A 14,159-nucleotide genomic window follows, 5' to 3' on the forward strand; every position below is an offset into this window, starting at 1 on the left:
TAGAATGGTGGTTGTCAGGGCTGAGAGGTGGTAGAAATGGGGACACGCTAGGTGTTAATTGTCAATGGGATATGCAAGCAGAGATATCCAGGTACTGTTAGGTACATAGGCGTGAAGCCTGAATGTTTGACTCAAGTGAAAAAGGTGGGTTTGGAATGGGGGGCCTGTATTAACATGCTGGGGATGCCATAACAAAATACCACAAACAAGGTGACTAAAGAACAGAAATAAATTTTCTCACAATTCTGGATGGAGCTAGAAGTCTGAGACCAAGGTGTCAGCAGGACTGGTTTCTTCTGAGGCCTCTTCTTGGCTTGTAGCTGGCCATGTTCTCTCTCATATCCACGTGGCCTTTCCGCTGTGTGTGTCTGGGTCCCAATCTCCTCTTCCTCTAAGGATACCAGTCATATTGAGTTAGAGCCCTGCCCAATAATATCATTTTAACTGAATTACCTCTTTAAAGACCTCCATCTTCAAAATACAGTTATATTCTGAAATACTGGGGATAGGACTTATACATGAGAATTTGTGGGGTACACAGTCCAACTCCTAACAGGGCCCAAAGGTCAAGTCTTTCGACTATGAAGAGCCTGACTAAATGGAACACATTTTGTATTCAATAGCACTGAGTTAAAGTAGTTCTCAAAGCACTCAGTAAAGGTATTGGGTTGGTCAAAGAGTTTGCTTGGGTTTTCCCATAGTGTCTTAGAGAAAAACCCAAGGGAACTTTTTGGCCAACCCAATAAAATTTCCCCTAACTCCCTGAGCAAATGAGTTTTTCAAGTGTGTTTAGGGAAAGAGACATTTTCCAAAAGGAGGTGTAAACACAGAAAGGAAGAGAAGTAGTAAGGAAGGAAATGGAACTTGAGCATTTCAGTAAGCTGTCTCATATTTGGCTCAAGTCAAGAAAACAGGAAATAACGATCATTTAGACATAAAAAAACTTTAAATTTCAAGGGCAATTTCTACTTGTAGGAAGAAACTAATTTTAAAACATGCCATGCTATGTTTGGGAAAGGAAGCTAAATCAAAGAAATGAAGTTAGGAAAACTTCTTGCCAGTATTTCTCTAAGTATATGCAGAAGCAAGAATTACAATGGATTTCTCACCCCTTGGGTCAGGGGCTAAGGGATGTTTTTGTAGGTTTGTGGAAAACAAGCTCTGGCATATGTTGATGAAATATTTGGTGGTGGGCAGGAAGGAAAGGGGATGACAAGAAAAATACTAGAATAAATCTTTTTTTTTTAAAATCAGATTAAGTCACTATATCAGGGCAATCTTCTTTTTGTTCCACCTATTTTCATTCTTTAATAGCTATGTGGCCTTGGACAACTTATTCATTTCATTCTCTCCATTCCGTAATTTTACCATCTTTATTTTTTTTATGTTTTTTTAAAATTTCACCATCTTTAAAATGGTGGTAATACCTTCTTTATAGAGTTTGTGTCAGGGATAAATGAACCTACACTTGAAAAAACGTAAACACTTCTGGGAGTGAGTATGGTAGACTCTCAATGAGTGTTAGTTGTCCTCACCATCCCCAGCACCACGTTATCACCTGTCATCATCTACATCCCTCTAACTCTGCTCCTGTCACTGTCATTTCCAGAAATGTTTCCTTTCCCCTCCTCCTAAACTGTGGTGCTTTGGGGAGGCTTTCCCCAAGGGTTCCAACCTAGGCTGATCTTGCTACGAGGAGGAGATGGAAAGCTGAACTTGGTGCTGAGATGTTGTGGATTAACTCAGTTGGTGGATAGCCTTGAGGAGGCATTACTGAGAACACACCTTCTGGACTCAACAAATTCACACAGCAATTTCATCAAAAATTGGCACTGAGGTTCCAGCAGTTTCTTCCATGGGTGGAAGTTGAGAGTGGGATTTAATCTACTCGAAGTCTTCATCAAGTAGGAAACCACACAGACCCTAGAAGCAGCTGAGAGAGAGGGCGGGGAGAGCTGTGGCTCAGACACAGCCTGGGTCTCATGGCATCCACTTCATTTTCCTCACTGATTGGCCCGAAAGTTTGCCATGATGAAAATTCATGAGTTGTTTGTAGTTAGTTGGTATCTGCCAGGAGATACCCGAAGTATTCTCTGAAATTATCACTATAAATCCTGTCAAAGATTTCTTCAAAATGCACACCCTAAAATACATTAGTAATGTCTTCATACGGAGAGAAATCCCAGCCCTTGTGGTGGGTCCAACTCACTTTGGGAATTGTCAGCTATTTCTAGGATTAAATTTCTTTACATTTTCACACTTCACAGGAGGGTCAAGTGTCCTCTAACTTCCCATTTGTTCCCCAGGCTTCACAGCTAATGAGAAAGAAGAAAAATCTGTGGCTCTTCTTGGTGTCTAGTTTGTAACCTTCCTGGTACTGACTGTCTCTATCTACAGAAGATGCTAAATTTTACACTCTTGCCTCCAACTATTATAATGATTAGAGAATTTAATTTAAAAAAAAAAAGGCGATCTTCTCGGCCCCAATCTTCTTCACTTTAAAGCCCCTGACCTCTGACCTGTAGCTCTCTGTTTCAGTAGACACTGTTTCTCCCCATTTCTTGCAGAGGTATGAATTGCTTTGGGGCTTCCCAGGTGGCTCAGTGGTAAAGAATCCACCTGCCAACGCAGAAGCTCTAGGAGACACTGGTTTGATGCCTGGGTGGGGACGATCGCCTGGAGAAGGAAATGGCAAATCGCTCCAGTATTCTTGCCTGGGAAATCCCTTGGACAGACGAGCCTGGTGGGGGGCACTCAATGGGATCACAGAGAGTTGGACACGACTTAGTGATTAAACAACAATGAATTGCTTCAATCTTCTCTCACCCTCCGAATGTGTCCAGGTGTTTATATATATCCACCATATTCCCCTCTTTCTTTGCATAGAGTTCTGTTAGGACACTTGGTTTTAAGTCACAGAAATCCTATCCAAACTAGCTGAAGCAAAAATGTGGCTTTACTATGAGGGTTCCAGTTTATCTTCGGAACATTTCTATGTGGCTAGGTCTCTGAGCCGAGCTCAAACCAGGGACTTCTTTTCCACCGGGACTGTCTCTTGTCTATTCTCTTCTGCTGGGTTCTGCCTCCATCTCCATCCATTGGAACAAGTTACCAATAGTGCCTCAGTTCAAATCTCCATTCCATTAGACAACTAGATGAAACTGGAAGAGCTCAGTTCTGCTTCCAGATTCCGATGGGTGCATTCTGATTAGTCAGCCTGAGCCAGGTCAATGAACTCTAGCCATGGACTTGGGTCACGGTGTGTTACCACGGCTGTTCCTACGGTGCCATCTGAATGGAGGTGGGGGCAGTGGAAGGTGGGAGGTGGGCAGGAGAAGGAAGCGGGGGCAGGAGAAGGTCCCAGAAAAGGAGAGGATTCTGGAACAAAACAATACGTGTCTACTCCATGCTGTCCCTTCTCTCCACGCAAATATTATATTTCACTTCTTTCCATCTCCTTCATTTCTTTTACATTTTCAATCTCTTTTTCTATTTGGGCATTACAATTTGCTCAAGGCCCTCCTCTACTAGAAGACCATCCCATAACTCCTCTTCTTCAAGTTCCTGCCCAATCGTGTACCTTTTTTTTTTTCCAGGGAATAAATTTCGTCTACCCTTTGCTCACATTGTACCCTAACCTGGTCTCCTCCCACCTCCATTTCCTCAAGGTGTTTCCTGGTGTTCGAAAGGCCGAAGATAAGGCAGAGTGAACGCAGCATGAAATGTATAGGCCACGGTGAGCAGGTGTGAGCTCTCTGACGTGCCAGAGACGCCTTCCGACCCATCTCAGTAGCCTCAGAGCCCAGCCCCAAGGGCCCCTGGACTGTGAGGCGTGGTACTGACCAGGCCCTGACCTTTCGAGCTTCCTGGTTCCAAGGAGTCTTCGGCCACAGCTCCACCTGGACCCCACCCTGGCTGCTGATCCTAAGTTTGTTTATCAATGCCTCCTTTGGTGAAAGGACCTTCTCAGAGGCCTGGGGGTGGGGAGGTGCCCTTCAGGCCATTTGCCATTCACTTCCTCAGGTGAGAATAACTTCCCTGCCCGGCCTGTGTCCTTTAGGATGAAAGAGAAGGTAACAACCATGGGTTGGACCAGAACTGCTACTTTCAGGGTACCTCCCGGTGAAGATGGAGCCCCCAGAACTTGCTCCCCAACCTGCCTTTCTGGTGCTCTGGGATATATGGGTGCTTATGGAGACATCCTATTTAATGGAGACTTTTGCTGCTTTAATTTTGTAACTCTTCACTATGGTAAATTTTAAACACATCGAAAGTAGAGAGACTAGTTTTACTGGTCTACCACCCAGGTTCAACCACTCAGGTTCAACAATAAGCCATTTAAAGCCAAAGTTGTTCCATCTATACGACCAAACCAACACCCTTCCCCCAAATCTCAAAGCAAATCTCAGAAATGTTTTACCTATAAATATTTCAGTATGTATCTCTAAACGATCATGTCCCTTTTGGGGGGTTGATTTTTTTATTTTGGCCTGGTTTATTAAGGTCTAACTTATTAATACATGCAGTAAAATTTTCCTTTCTTAGGTACAGTTCTGAGGTTTTAGAAACTCAGTCAGATAACCACACACCCAGGAAACAGAATAGTTCCATCACTTCTCAAAATTTCTCTGTGCCTTTTTGAAGCCAACTCCATCTCCCATCCTCAAGTAACCACGAGTGTGTGCTAAGTCACTTCAGTCATGTCCGATTTTGTGCAACCCTATAGACTGTAGCCCCCCAGGCTCCTCTGTCCATGGGGCTCTCCAGGCAAGAATACTGGAGTGGGTTGCCATGCCCTCCTCCAGGGGATCTTCCTGACATAGGGCTCAAACCTGAGTCTTTTATGTCTCCTGCATTGGCAGGCAGGTTCTTTACCACTAGCACCATTTAATTCCTTAGTTTTACCTTTTTCAGAATGTCATAAAAATGGAATCATAAAGTATGTACCCTCTTGAAGAATCACCTTTTAAAATGTAATCATCGTCACTACATCTCTCCAGTCAGCAATAATTCCCCCATAGCAAATATCCAGTGTTCACATTTCTACAATTGCTCTAAAAAACATTTGGTTATACTCTGATTAAGGATCTAAATAAAGGATTGCTATTGGTTGTTACATCTCTAGAGAAAATCTATAAATTTTCTCCTCATTTTTTGTTTTAAGAAATGAGATTGTCATGAAGCGTTTCCCTTAATCTGGACTTATTTTATGTTTTAATATTTATTTTTATTTATTTATTTGGCTGTGCTGGGTCTTCGTTGCAGCATGCAGGGCTGTGGCATGTGGTATCTAGTTCCCTGACTAAGGATCGAACCCCGGTCCCCTGCATCAGGCATGTGGCGTCTTAGTCACTAGATCACCAGGGAGTCCCAATCTGGAATTATTGACTGCATCTGCATGTTTTCATTTCTTCCATTCCCAGAGACCTGCTTCTAAAATCTGGCAAATAGACCAGCAGCACTGGCATCACCTGGGAGTTTGTTAGAAATGCAGAATTTTGGACCCCACTCAACCCCACCTGGGTTTCCCAGGTGGCGCTAGTGGTAAAAAATCCGCTTGCCAATGCAGGAGATTCAAGAGACCCAGGTTCTCTTTCTGGGTCAGGAAGATTCCCTGGAGTAGGAAATGGCAACTCACTCCAGTATTCTTTCTTGGAAAATTCCATGGGCAGAGGAGCCAGGCGGGCTATAGTCCAGGGGCCACACAGAGTCAGAAACGACAGCACACACACACACACACAAGAACTATAGAATCAGAATTTGCATTTTTAACATTTTTAACAAGATCTCCAGGTGATTCACCTCCTGTAAATGGGTAGTGAGAGCTATAGTTTTGATCTGGTTTAGGTTCACTGTTTTGAGGGGTGGGGGGGCGAGGCTGCTTTATAGGTGATGTTGCATCCTTGATTTTTTTCAACCCAACATACCTGCTTCTGGTCTGTCAGGACTTGAGCCTCCTTGTCACTCAGGCCTCTGAAAAATGCAGCCATGCCCATGGATCTGCCCTCTGCCCACCTCCATTCTCTTTCTCTCCTGAGAGCCACTGAGCTCACTTAGCCACAGTGAGCTCATTTACCCCATGGCTCAGGTGTCACCTTTAAAGTCACGATCCACAAATCTTTTTGATCCTGACCTGTCCTTGGTCTTCTAATTTACCTTTCTGGTTACTGAAAGAACGTGTCTTCCCAAATATTCAGCCTGCCCTTTAATTCAATACAAACCTTAAATCACTATTTTCCATCTTATCTTCCCTTTCAAGTTAGTAACCTAGTCGCTTTCTTCTAATTGCTCAGACTACACTGTTTGAAGTTCTCTTCCATTTTTTCCCCCACTCTTTAATGTTGTACCTCTAATCAGCAGTTAAGCTTTATTCTCCTTCTGTATTTGTCAGCCACCATTAGGCTATGCTGGGGTAAGAAACAATTCGCCCCAGTTTCCATGGTTGACAGCACGAAGTTATATTTTTTGCTCAAGTTATGAGTGGATTGTGGACCGACTCCCATTCTGTGCTCTCTATTTGTCTTCTTCATTCTGGGATCCAGGCTGAAGACACCATCCCAAAACAGGGTTTGGAAAAGGGAAATGAGGAATGGCAGAATTAGAAATCACTTTCAAATGCTCTGCTCAGTCATGGACAAATCAATTCCATGTACATTTCATTTGCCACAGCCATTGACAAACTCAAGTCCCATATCCGTGGGTTGGGAAAGTGTGTTGAGAATCTGCAGTCAATAGTGCAACCTAGCACAACTCCTATTTTCTATCTCTGCTGCATTCCTTATTTCAATTCGTTTTACCGGTGCCTCAGCCTTCACTTCTTGCAGCTTAGAATTCACTTCCTCAGGGAAGCCTTTTCCCTGGTACTCTCAGACAAGATCACATTACCTGCTCTTTGCAGTCATGGGACTTGTACTCTCTCATAGCATGCAGCACAACTGTAATGAATTATTTATGCAATATTTAATCTCTGGCTTTCCTCCTAGACTGCAAGCTCCATGAAGGCAGACACAACATCTGCTTTGCTCACCATTTGATCCTTGGCCTCTGGAAAACTGTCTAGCGTAACACATAGCATATTCAATAATTCTGTAAATGATGCAAAAGAATGAATGCATTTCTTAGTCATGCCCGTATCATCCTGCACTTGGACTATTGGCAGACATTATCAATAGTTTCTGATGTCTATTTTATTCTTCATCTGTCAAGGTTTCCTTCCTAAAGACCTACTCTTTTCACATCATCTACCAGTCTTTTAATTCAGTCTCCTGTGACTTTTCCTGCTGGAACTATATTGAAGTTTCCTGAATTATTATGCTCGGACCCTCATCCTTTTGCACATATTAGTTCTTCTAAAGAATTCCCCCTCCTCAGTGCTCTGCCTGGTAAAATACTGTACACCTTGTACATCTTAGTGTGGAGGCTGCTTCCACACTAAGCAGCTGTTTGTGCCCCTTTGGTCTCAGTGTAGACTTGGGCCCCTCTGTATCCACATTCTGTGTCTGCACCTCCACTATAGCAACTGTCCTGTTGTATTCTAATGGTTTGTGTGCTTCTACTAGACTAAGCTTGATGAAGCCAAGAGTGTTATTTTTGTCTTGTATTACCGAACACTTACTATAGAGCCTGGCATGAAACAGGTGCTCAAAATTGCTGCTATCCTGTTGCAAGCTATAGTTATTTAACAAAGGAACAGCTTCTCTATCCGGAAAGCAGTGGTCAAAACACATGTTAACAACGTCCATGCACTTCAGGCATGGGCAAAGCCTCAGGTTTTCAATTAGAATCAATTTACTTTTATTATACACCCAGTCCTAACATTGTTTGTGTTTTTTCCAGGGCAGATTAGAGGAGAAGAGAGGCCCAGTGACAACTGCAGGAAGTGCCCTCTGATGACTGTCAGGAAATAATCCAAGAGCACACACGGCCCCAAAGGTAGCCACTTTCTTGGAGTGGTTGACCAGTGTTTCCCTGGTGAGGTCTTGCTTTCTGCAGCCCTCCTCCATGGCCTTCTGAGCCTGGAGACGGTCTTAGATGAAAAAGAAAAACAAAAACTTAGTGACTTTTTTTGTTTCTCTCCTGGCTGGAGAAGGGACCAGACTCTGAGCCCTAGTTTCCTGCTGATGAGCCTGATGAAAGAACGACTTCCTTCACTGGGTTCTTTTTTTTCTTCCTCTTTTCCTTGGTAGCAGCAGCAGCTGCGGTCTTGGCTTGGATTTGTTTTTCCTTTTTCTTTTTATCAGGGAAGCTAAGTATATAGTCCAGAGTGAATTTTCTTACCGATACCACTAGTGTATTAGCTAAAACAGTGATTCTCAAACTTGAGTGTGGGTCAAAATCACCTGGAGAGTTTGTTAAGCTGGAGGTTGTTGGAGTCCATCCTCAGAGTTTCTGATTCAATAGGTCTGGGCTATGGACCTAGAAATTTGCATTTCTAACAAATTCCTAGGTGGTGCTGATGCTGCTGGCCCCATACCTTGAGAATCACTGGTCTAAACGACAAGCCTCAAGCATGACCAATGATGAAAAACTCTGGCCAAACAGCAAAATGCAGAAAATTTCATCTTTGATCATGCACTTCTTGCTTCATTTACATAAGCATTTGCCCCTCTTTTTTTTCCCCCAAGGCAGACTTTGTTACTTGATGATTTATTTCCACTTGTGGGACCAGCTGAACTGGATATTTATCATCAGATATTTACTTAGACCAAAAATAAATAGTTATAAATTCTGTAAAAATAGATGCTGGCATCCTGATTTCCCTGCAAGGGTGGTTCTCCAAAACCTGCTCTCTCCTAGATCTCTATCACTGACTCTTACTTAAACCAAAAGCACCAGAAGCAAACTTAGCATCAGAACTCAGCCGGGCCCTGTTCTCTGCTGTCACACCCTGCAGTCCCCACCTTACTCCCACTCTCCCCAAGCTCCTTTTACTCCAGATATCAGATTTGTGTTAAACTATTAATGGCAGTTTCTAAGGCAACATTCTATTAATAGGTCTGCTTCAAAATTAATTACCTAATGACCCTTACGGCAGAAAGTGAAGAGGAACTAAAAAGCCTCTTGATGAAAGTGAAAGAGGAAAGTGAAAAAGTTGGCTTAAAGCTTAACATTCAGAAAACTAAGATCATGGCATCTGGTCCCATTACCTCATGGGTAATAGATGGGGAGACAGTGGAAACAGTGTCAGACTTTATTTTTTGGGGCTCCAAAATCACTGCAGATGGTGATTGCAGCCATGAAATTAAAAGACTCTTGCTCCTTGGAAGGAAAGTTATGACCAACCTAGATAACATATTAAAAAGCAGAGATGTTACTTTGCCAACAAAGGTCCGTCTAGTCAAGGCTATGGTTTTTCGAGTGGTCATGTATGGATGTGAGAGTTGGGCTGTGAAGAAAGCTGAGCGCCGAAAAATTGATGCTTTCGAACTGTGGTGATGAAGACTCTTGAGAGTCCCTTGGACTGCAAGGAGATCCAACCAGTCCATCCTGAAGGAGATAAGTCCTGGGTGGTCACTGGAAGGACTAATGCTGAAGCTGAAACTCCAATACTTTGGCCACCTGATGTGAAGAGTTGACTCATTGCAAAAGCCCCTGATGCTGGAAGGGATTGGGGGCAGGAGGAGAAGGGGATGACAGAGAATGAGATGGCTGGATGGCATCACCGACTCGATGGGCATGAGTTTGGGTAGACTCCCGGAGTTGGTGATGGACAGGGAGGCCTGGCGTGCTGTGATTCATGGGGTCGCAAAGAGTCGGACACTACTGAGCGACTGAACTGAACTGAACCGAATGATAGGTCGTGGTATTAAGTGACTAAGGTTATATCCATTGAAAAAATGTTAGCAATGGAGAGAGTGGATGAAAACATCAGAAAAATGTTAAAACACTTCCAAGAAGGCCAACACAGGCATATTTGGAGTAATGTAACTTGCATCCTTCATGCTGGTCACCAATGGCTTTTGGCTGAGCACCGTCTCTCTGTGCAGTTGTAACTAGATGAACGCAAGGGGTCAGCTTTGATTTTGAAACAGAACTGTCATCCGCAATAAGACTTCCTGTGTAGGAAGAAAATTCCCCATCATTCTCTTAGCAGGACTTGGAGAGAAGAATGAATACTATCCAGCGAATTCCAAATTTCACTGATACTAAAACTTTGTTTTGCATTGTAATATTGCTGAATTTTAGGTACATCTTACAATGGATGGCATTTTATAATCATGGTTGGCCAGGTGACAGAAGAGATGGTTTGTCACTGCCTGAACACACACAAACTCAGTGGTTTTTCCTGGTAGGATGACTTGGTGACTGTAATCTCCATGTTTCCGTCAACAAATGGTACAAGGACCGTCTGGAAAAGAAACATGCTTCCTGTTGTCTGAAAACCTTCTATTGACACCTTCAGGTAAGATCAAGACTATGAAAAAAAAAAAAAAAAAGAATACGCCAGCATCCAAAGGAGTACACGAGAGAGATATTCATGGCTGGAAAGCAAACAATAGTGTGAAGTACTCTTAAAATTGCTGCATCACCTGGACTTGGTAATTAAAGACACTGGCAGTTTTGAGTCAAAAAATGATTCAGAGGAATAGACATTCTGTGTGTGAAGAAACCACAGGAATTGCTTAATGAATTTCTTTTGCTTTTATTTTTCTTTTTATTGTATGCTCAAGAATGATGTATAATGATATATGTCTAAGTCTAAAAGCTCTCATTCAATAAATATTTCAAACTAAATGATAAAAAATCTTTTACAAATGAGTTAATTGGGGATATCTTTCTTTTAAATAGCAGCTCTTAACCTTTTTGATCTGAGGACTCCTGTAATACTAAAAAATTAAGGAATATAAGGAATTTTTTTTTATGTAATAATATCTACCAATGTTTACCATATTAGAAATTTACAAAGTCTTATTTTTTTATTGAAGTATAGTTGATTTAAAATGTTGTTTAGTTTCAGGTGTATAGCAAAGTTATTCAGATATATATATATATTCTTTTTCAGATTCTTTTTCCTTATAGATTATTATAAAATATTGAGTTTAGTTCCCTGTGCTATACAGTAGGTCTTTGTTGGTTATTTCTTTTGTATATAGTAGTGTGTATATGTTAATCTCAAACTCCTAATTTATCCCTCTCCCCACTTCCCTGTTTGGTAAACATAGGTTTATTTTCTGTGTCTGTAAGTCTATTTCTGTTTTGTAAATAAATTTACTTGTATCATTTTTCTTAGATTCCACATGTAACTGATGTCATATGACATTTGTTTTTCCCTATTTGGTTACTTCCCTTACTATGATAATCTCTAGGTCTGTCCATGTTGCTACAAATAGGAGTATTTAATTCTTTTTATGGCTGATTAATATTCCATTGTTTATGTATATATACCCCACACCTTCTTTAGTCATTCTTCTGTCAATGGACATTTAGTTTGCTTCCATGTCTTGCTGATATGGACATTAGGGTACCTTTTATAGTTTTCTTGGGATATAAGCCCGGGAATGGGATTATTGGGTTATATGGTAGTTTTATTTTTCAGGACACAGTGGAACTAGCTGTCTAGGAAGAGGACAGGATAGGAGTTGGGACAAAGTTGAAAAGAGAAGTGTGGTCTGGCTCCCAGGGGTGAAAGCTGGGTTTCCTTGAGTATAGGAGAGGAGTCGGGGGTTGCAGTTTCGATCAGTGATGGAGGTCTGGAAAGATAAACAAATGGCTCTGCAGGAACCTGTGGAAGACGGACACTGGGAGCATAAGACCCTGGAGCACTAGCCAGGGGCCAGGTGGAGAGTCAAGTCAGAGAGAGGTCAGGCCCTGGGAGGCGCTGGCCTCCAGGGTACCACGTAGGCTGGAGCATGGAGATCCTAGTGACAGTCACCTGACCAGGGTCTCTTCTGCCACTGCTATCTTAAGCTGAATTTCTAGAGCTGCCCAAGGAAGAAGGATGAGAGCCATGACCAACTGAAACAATTGGCTTTTTCTTTATCCAGGAATCAGTGGGACTAGATTAGCTTTGATATAGAAACTACATGATCTCAGGTGACCTGGGCCTGCAGAGGCTTGAAGCAGGATTTCTGCTTCTGGCCAGAGATTGAAGTCAGGCCTCGACAGTGAGAGTGCTGAATCCTAGCCACTAGACCACCAGGGACCAGTGGTCAGTGACAAGGCCCTGGCCCATCAGCTGTATAGAAATGAATTTCCACATAGACACAGAAAGAAGTGAAACAAGTCAAGTGTCTTATTAGGAAGAAAAGGATACACGGATAGGCACACAGGCAGGTTCAGAGAGAGAGTGAGAGAGAGAGTCGCATCCTCGCAGTAGCTTGAATCACTTTTATGGGGCATTTCTTCTGGGTTTCCTTTAGCCAATCATCTTGCTTTGCCAGGTTCAGCGTCTGTATTTGGTGTATCTCAGGGTTCTCCTATGTGTGTGCACACATCTCTTGACCAAGATGGATTCTAGCAAAGAAGACCATGGGTATCAACATCACTCACTATGGGGTGATAGGGTATCAACACCCCTCCCTATGTACCTCCAGGGAAACTTTCTGAGCAGGTATAGTCAGAAAGGTCTTCTTGACTTTGCAAACGAGGGGTATATAATCTTTTATCTTTTATCTGGGTAGGGCTCATCTCCTCTCTCACTCCGGCTATTTTGGGCTATCTGTCCACAGGGGACGAACCAGCTGTTCACCCTGGGACCCACCTAGCTCTTACCTCATGTAGAACAGTTACAGCAACGAAAGCAAAATAGTTATCTCACAGTTGAGATCATCCTGAATTTGATTTCTAGCTTGGCCACTTACTAGCTAGAATGGCATTGCTGATAGCACCCACTTCCTAGGATCCCCTCTGGGAGCGCTAAGTGACACATGGAAGCTCTTCAACAAGTGCCTGATACATGCTGCTGCTGCTAAGTCACTTCAGTCGTGTCTGACTCTGTGCGACCCATGGACAGCAGCCCACCAGGCTCTTCTGTCCATGGGATTCTCTAGGCAAGAATACTGGAGTGGGCTGCCATTTCCTTCTCCAGCCTGGTACATAGTAAGTGCAATATATGCATCATCATCTCTCGTATCTGGGGTGTTCTGGACGTGCCATACCTGTCACACTGCATCCTTTGGGGGTTCGTATAGCTGACGTTTGACTCGATGGGTAATAGAAAACTTTATTCTAGCATTGGACTCCAAGGGGCGGAGCGCAGGAAAGTATTCAAAATTGCAGCAGCACTCCACCAGGGTTTGGGTGGCAGAGGCTGCGTGGGAGAGTCCTTGGTCCCCCACTCCGGTCCCCAAGGTCTTCTTGACCCAGCCCACCGCACCAAGCAATGACTTCTCCGTGAGAGTGGGTGTCCCACGTATCATACAGGCAAGACTGAGCAAACTTCGCCAAGATTCCGTAGGGCTCCGGTCCCCCCGGGTTTCCTCCTTAATTTTAAGTTTTGCCAGGGCGAGTTCTGTCACAACTCGCTTAACAAGGGTAGGGGGCGCCTGCAAGTCTGAGCCGGAAGGTGGGCGGGGGCAGGCTTGTCAAAGCCTTTGCCACCTGCTGGGAACAGGAGTATTTAGAGGCGGGTGCAGGGGGCGGGTCCCGCCTCCCCGCCTGCCCCCCCCTCCCCCGCACATCCCGCCTCTGGGGTGGGCGTGGCCGGCCCTGGGTCCCGCAGGCTCCCCCAGGGGGCGGAGCCTAGGGAGGGGGTCCGCGAGCCAGTCACGTCCTACAGGACAGAGCGGATCCCCGAGAGGCCGGCCCAGGAGGCGCCACATCCGGGGGCTGTCCCGTGGTGCTTAAAGCCACGGCCGCCGCTGCCACCACCACCACCGTCGGTTTCCAGCAGCAGCTCTGGCCTCCTCTCGGCTTCGGGAGCCTCTGCTCCAATGCCCCAGAGTGGCCATGAGCGCCCCGCACTGGTGGGACCAGCTGCGGGCTGGCAGCTCGGAGGTGGACTGGTGCGAGGACAACTACACCATCGTGCCTGCCATCGCCGAGTTCTACAACACGGTGCGGGGCACGGGAGCGGGGATGGCAGCCGGGCTGGCGGGAGGGGGCTGTCTCCCAGCGCAGCCGCCGCACCTGGAGCCCGCACCCTGGTCGACGTGTGTATCTGGGGCGTTTTCGCTCCGCGGCCAGAGTCGACCCACGCCCCCTCCCCTGCGCGCCTTCCA

General features: G+C 44.5%; 1 protein-coding gene across 6 annotated transcripts in view; it reads left to right on the top strand.

Moving 5' to 3' along the window:
• Window positions 1-13,764: 13,764 nt before the first annotated feature.
• Window positions 13,765-14,159, top strand: part of ACER2 (alkaline ceramidase 2) — a 38,873-nt gene continuing 38,478 nt past the window's right edge. The window contains exon 1 of one of the 6 annotated variants that reach the window (XM_070480573.1): window positions 13,765-13,995. In XM_070480573.1, the coding sequence (XP_070336674.1) occupies window positions 13,888-13,995 (108 nt within the window). In that variant the 5' untranslated portion in view covers window positions 13,765-13,887. The remainder of the gene's footprint in view (window positions 13,996-14,159) is intronic. The other 5 variants (XM_070480569.1, XM_070480572.1, XM_070480570.1 and 2 more) reach the window with 5 other exon arrangements.

This window comes from Odocoileus virginianus, chromosome 18, assembly GCF_023699985.2.
Source record: "Odocoileus virginianus isolate 20LAN1187 ecotype Illinois chromosome 18, Ovbor_1.2, whole genome shotgun sequence".
In the NCBI taxonomy this organism is placed as follows: Eukaryota; Metazoa; Chordata; class Mammalia; order Artiodactyla; family Cervidae; genus Odocoileus; species Odocoileus virginianus.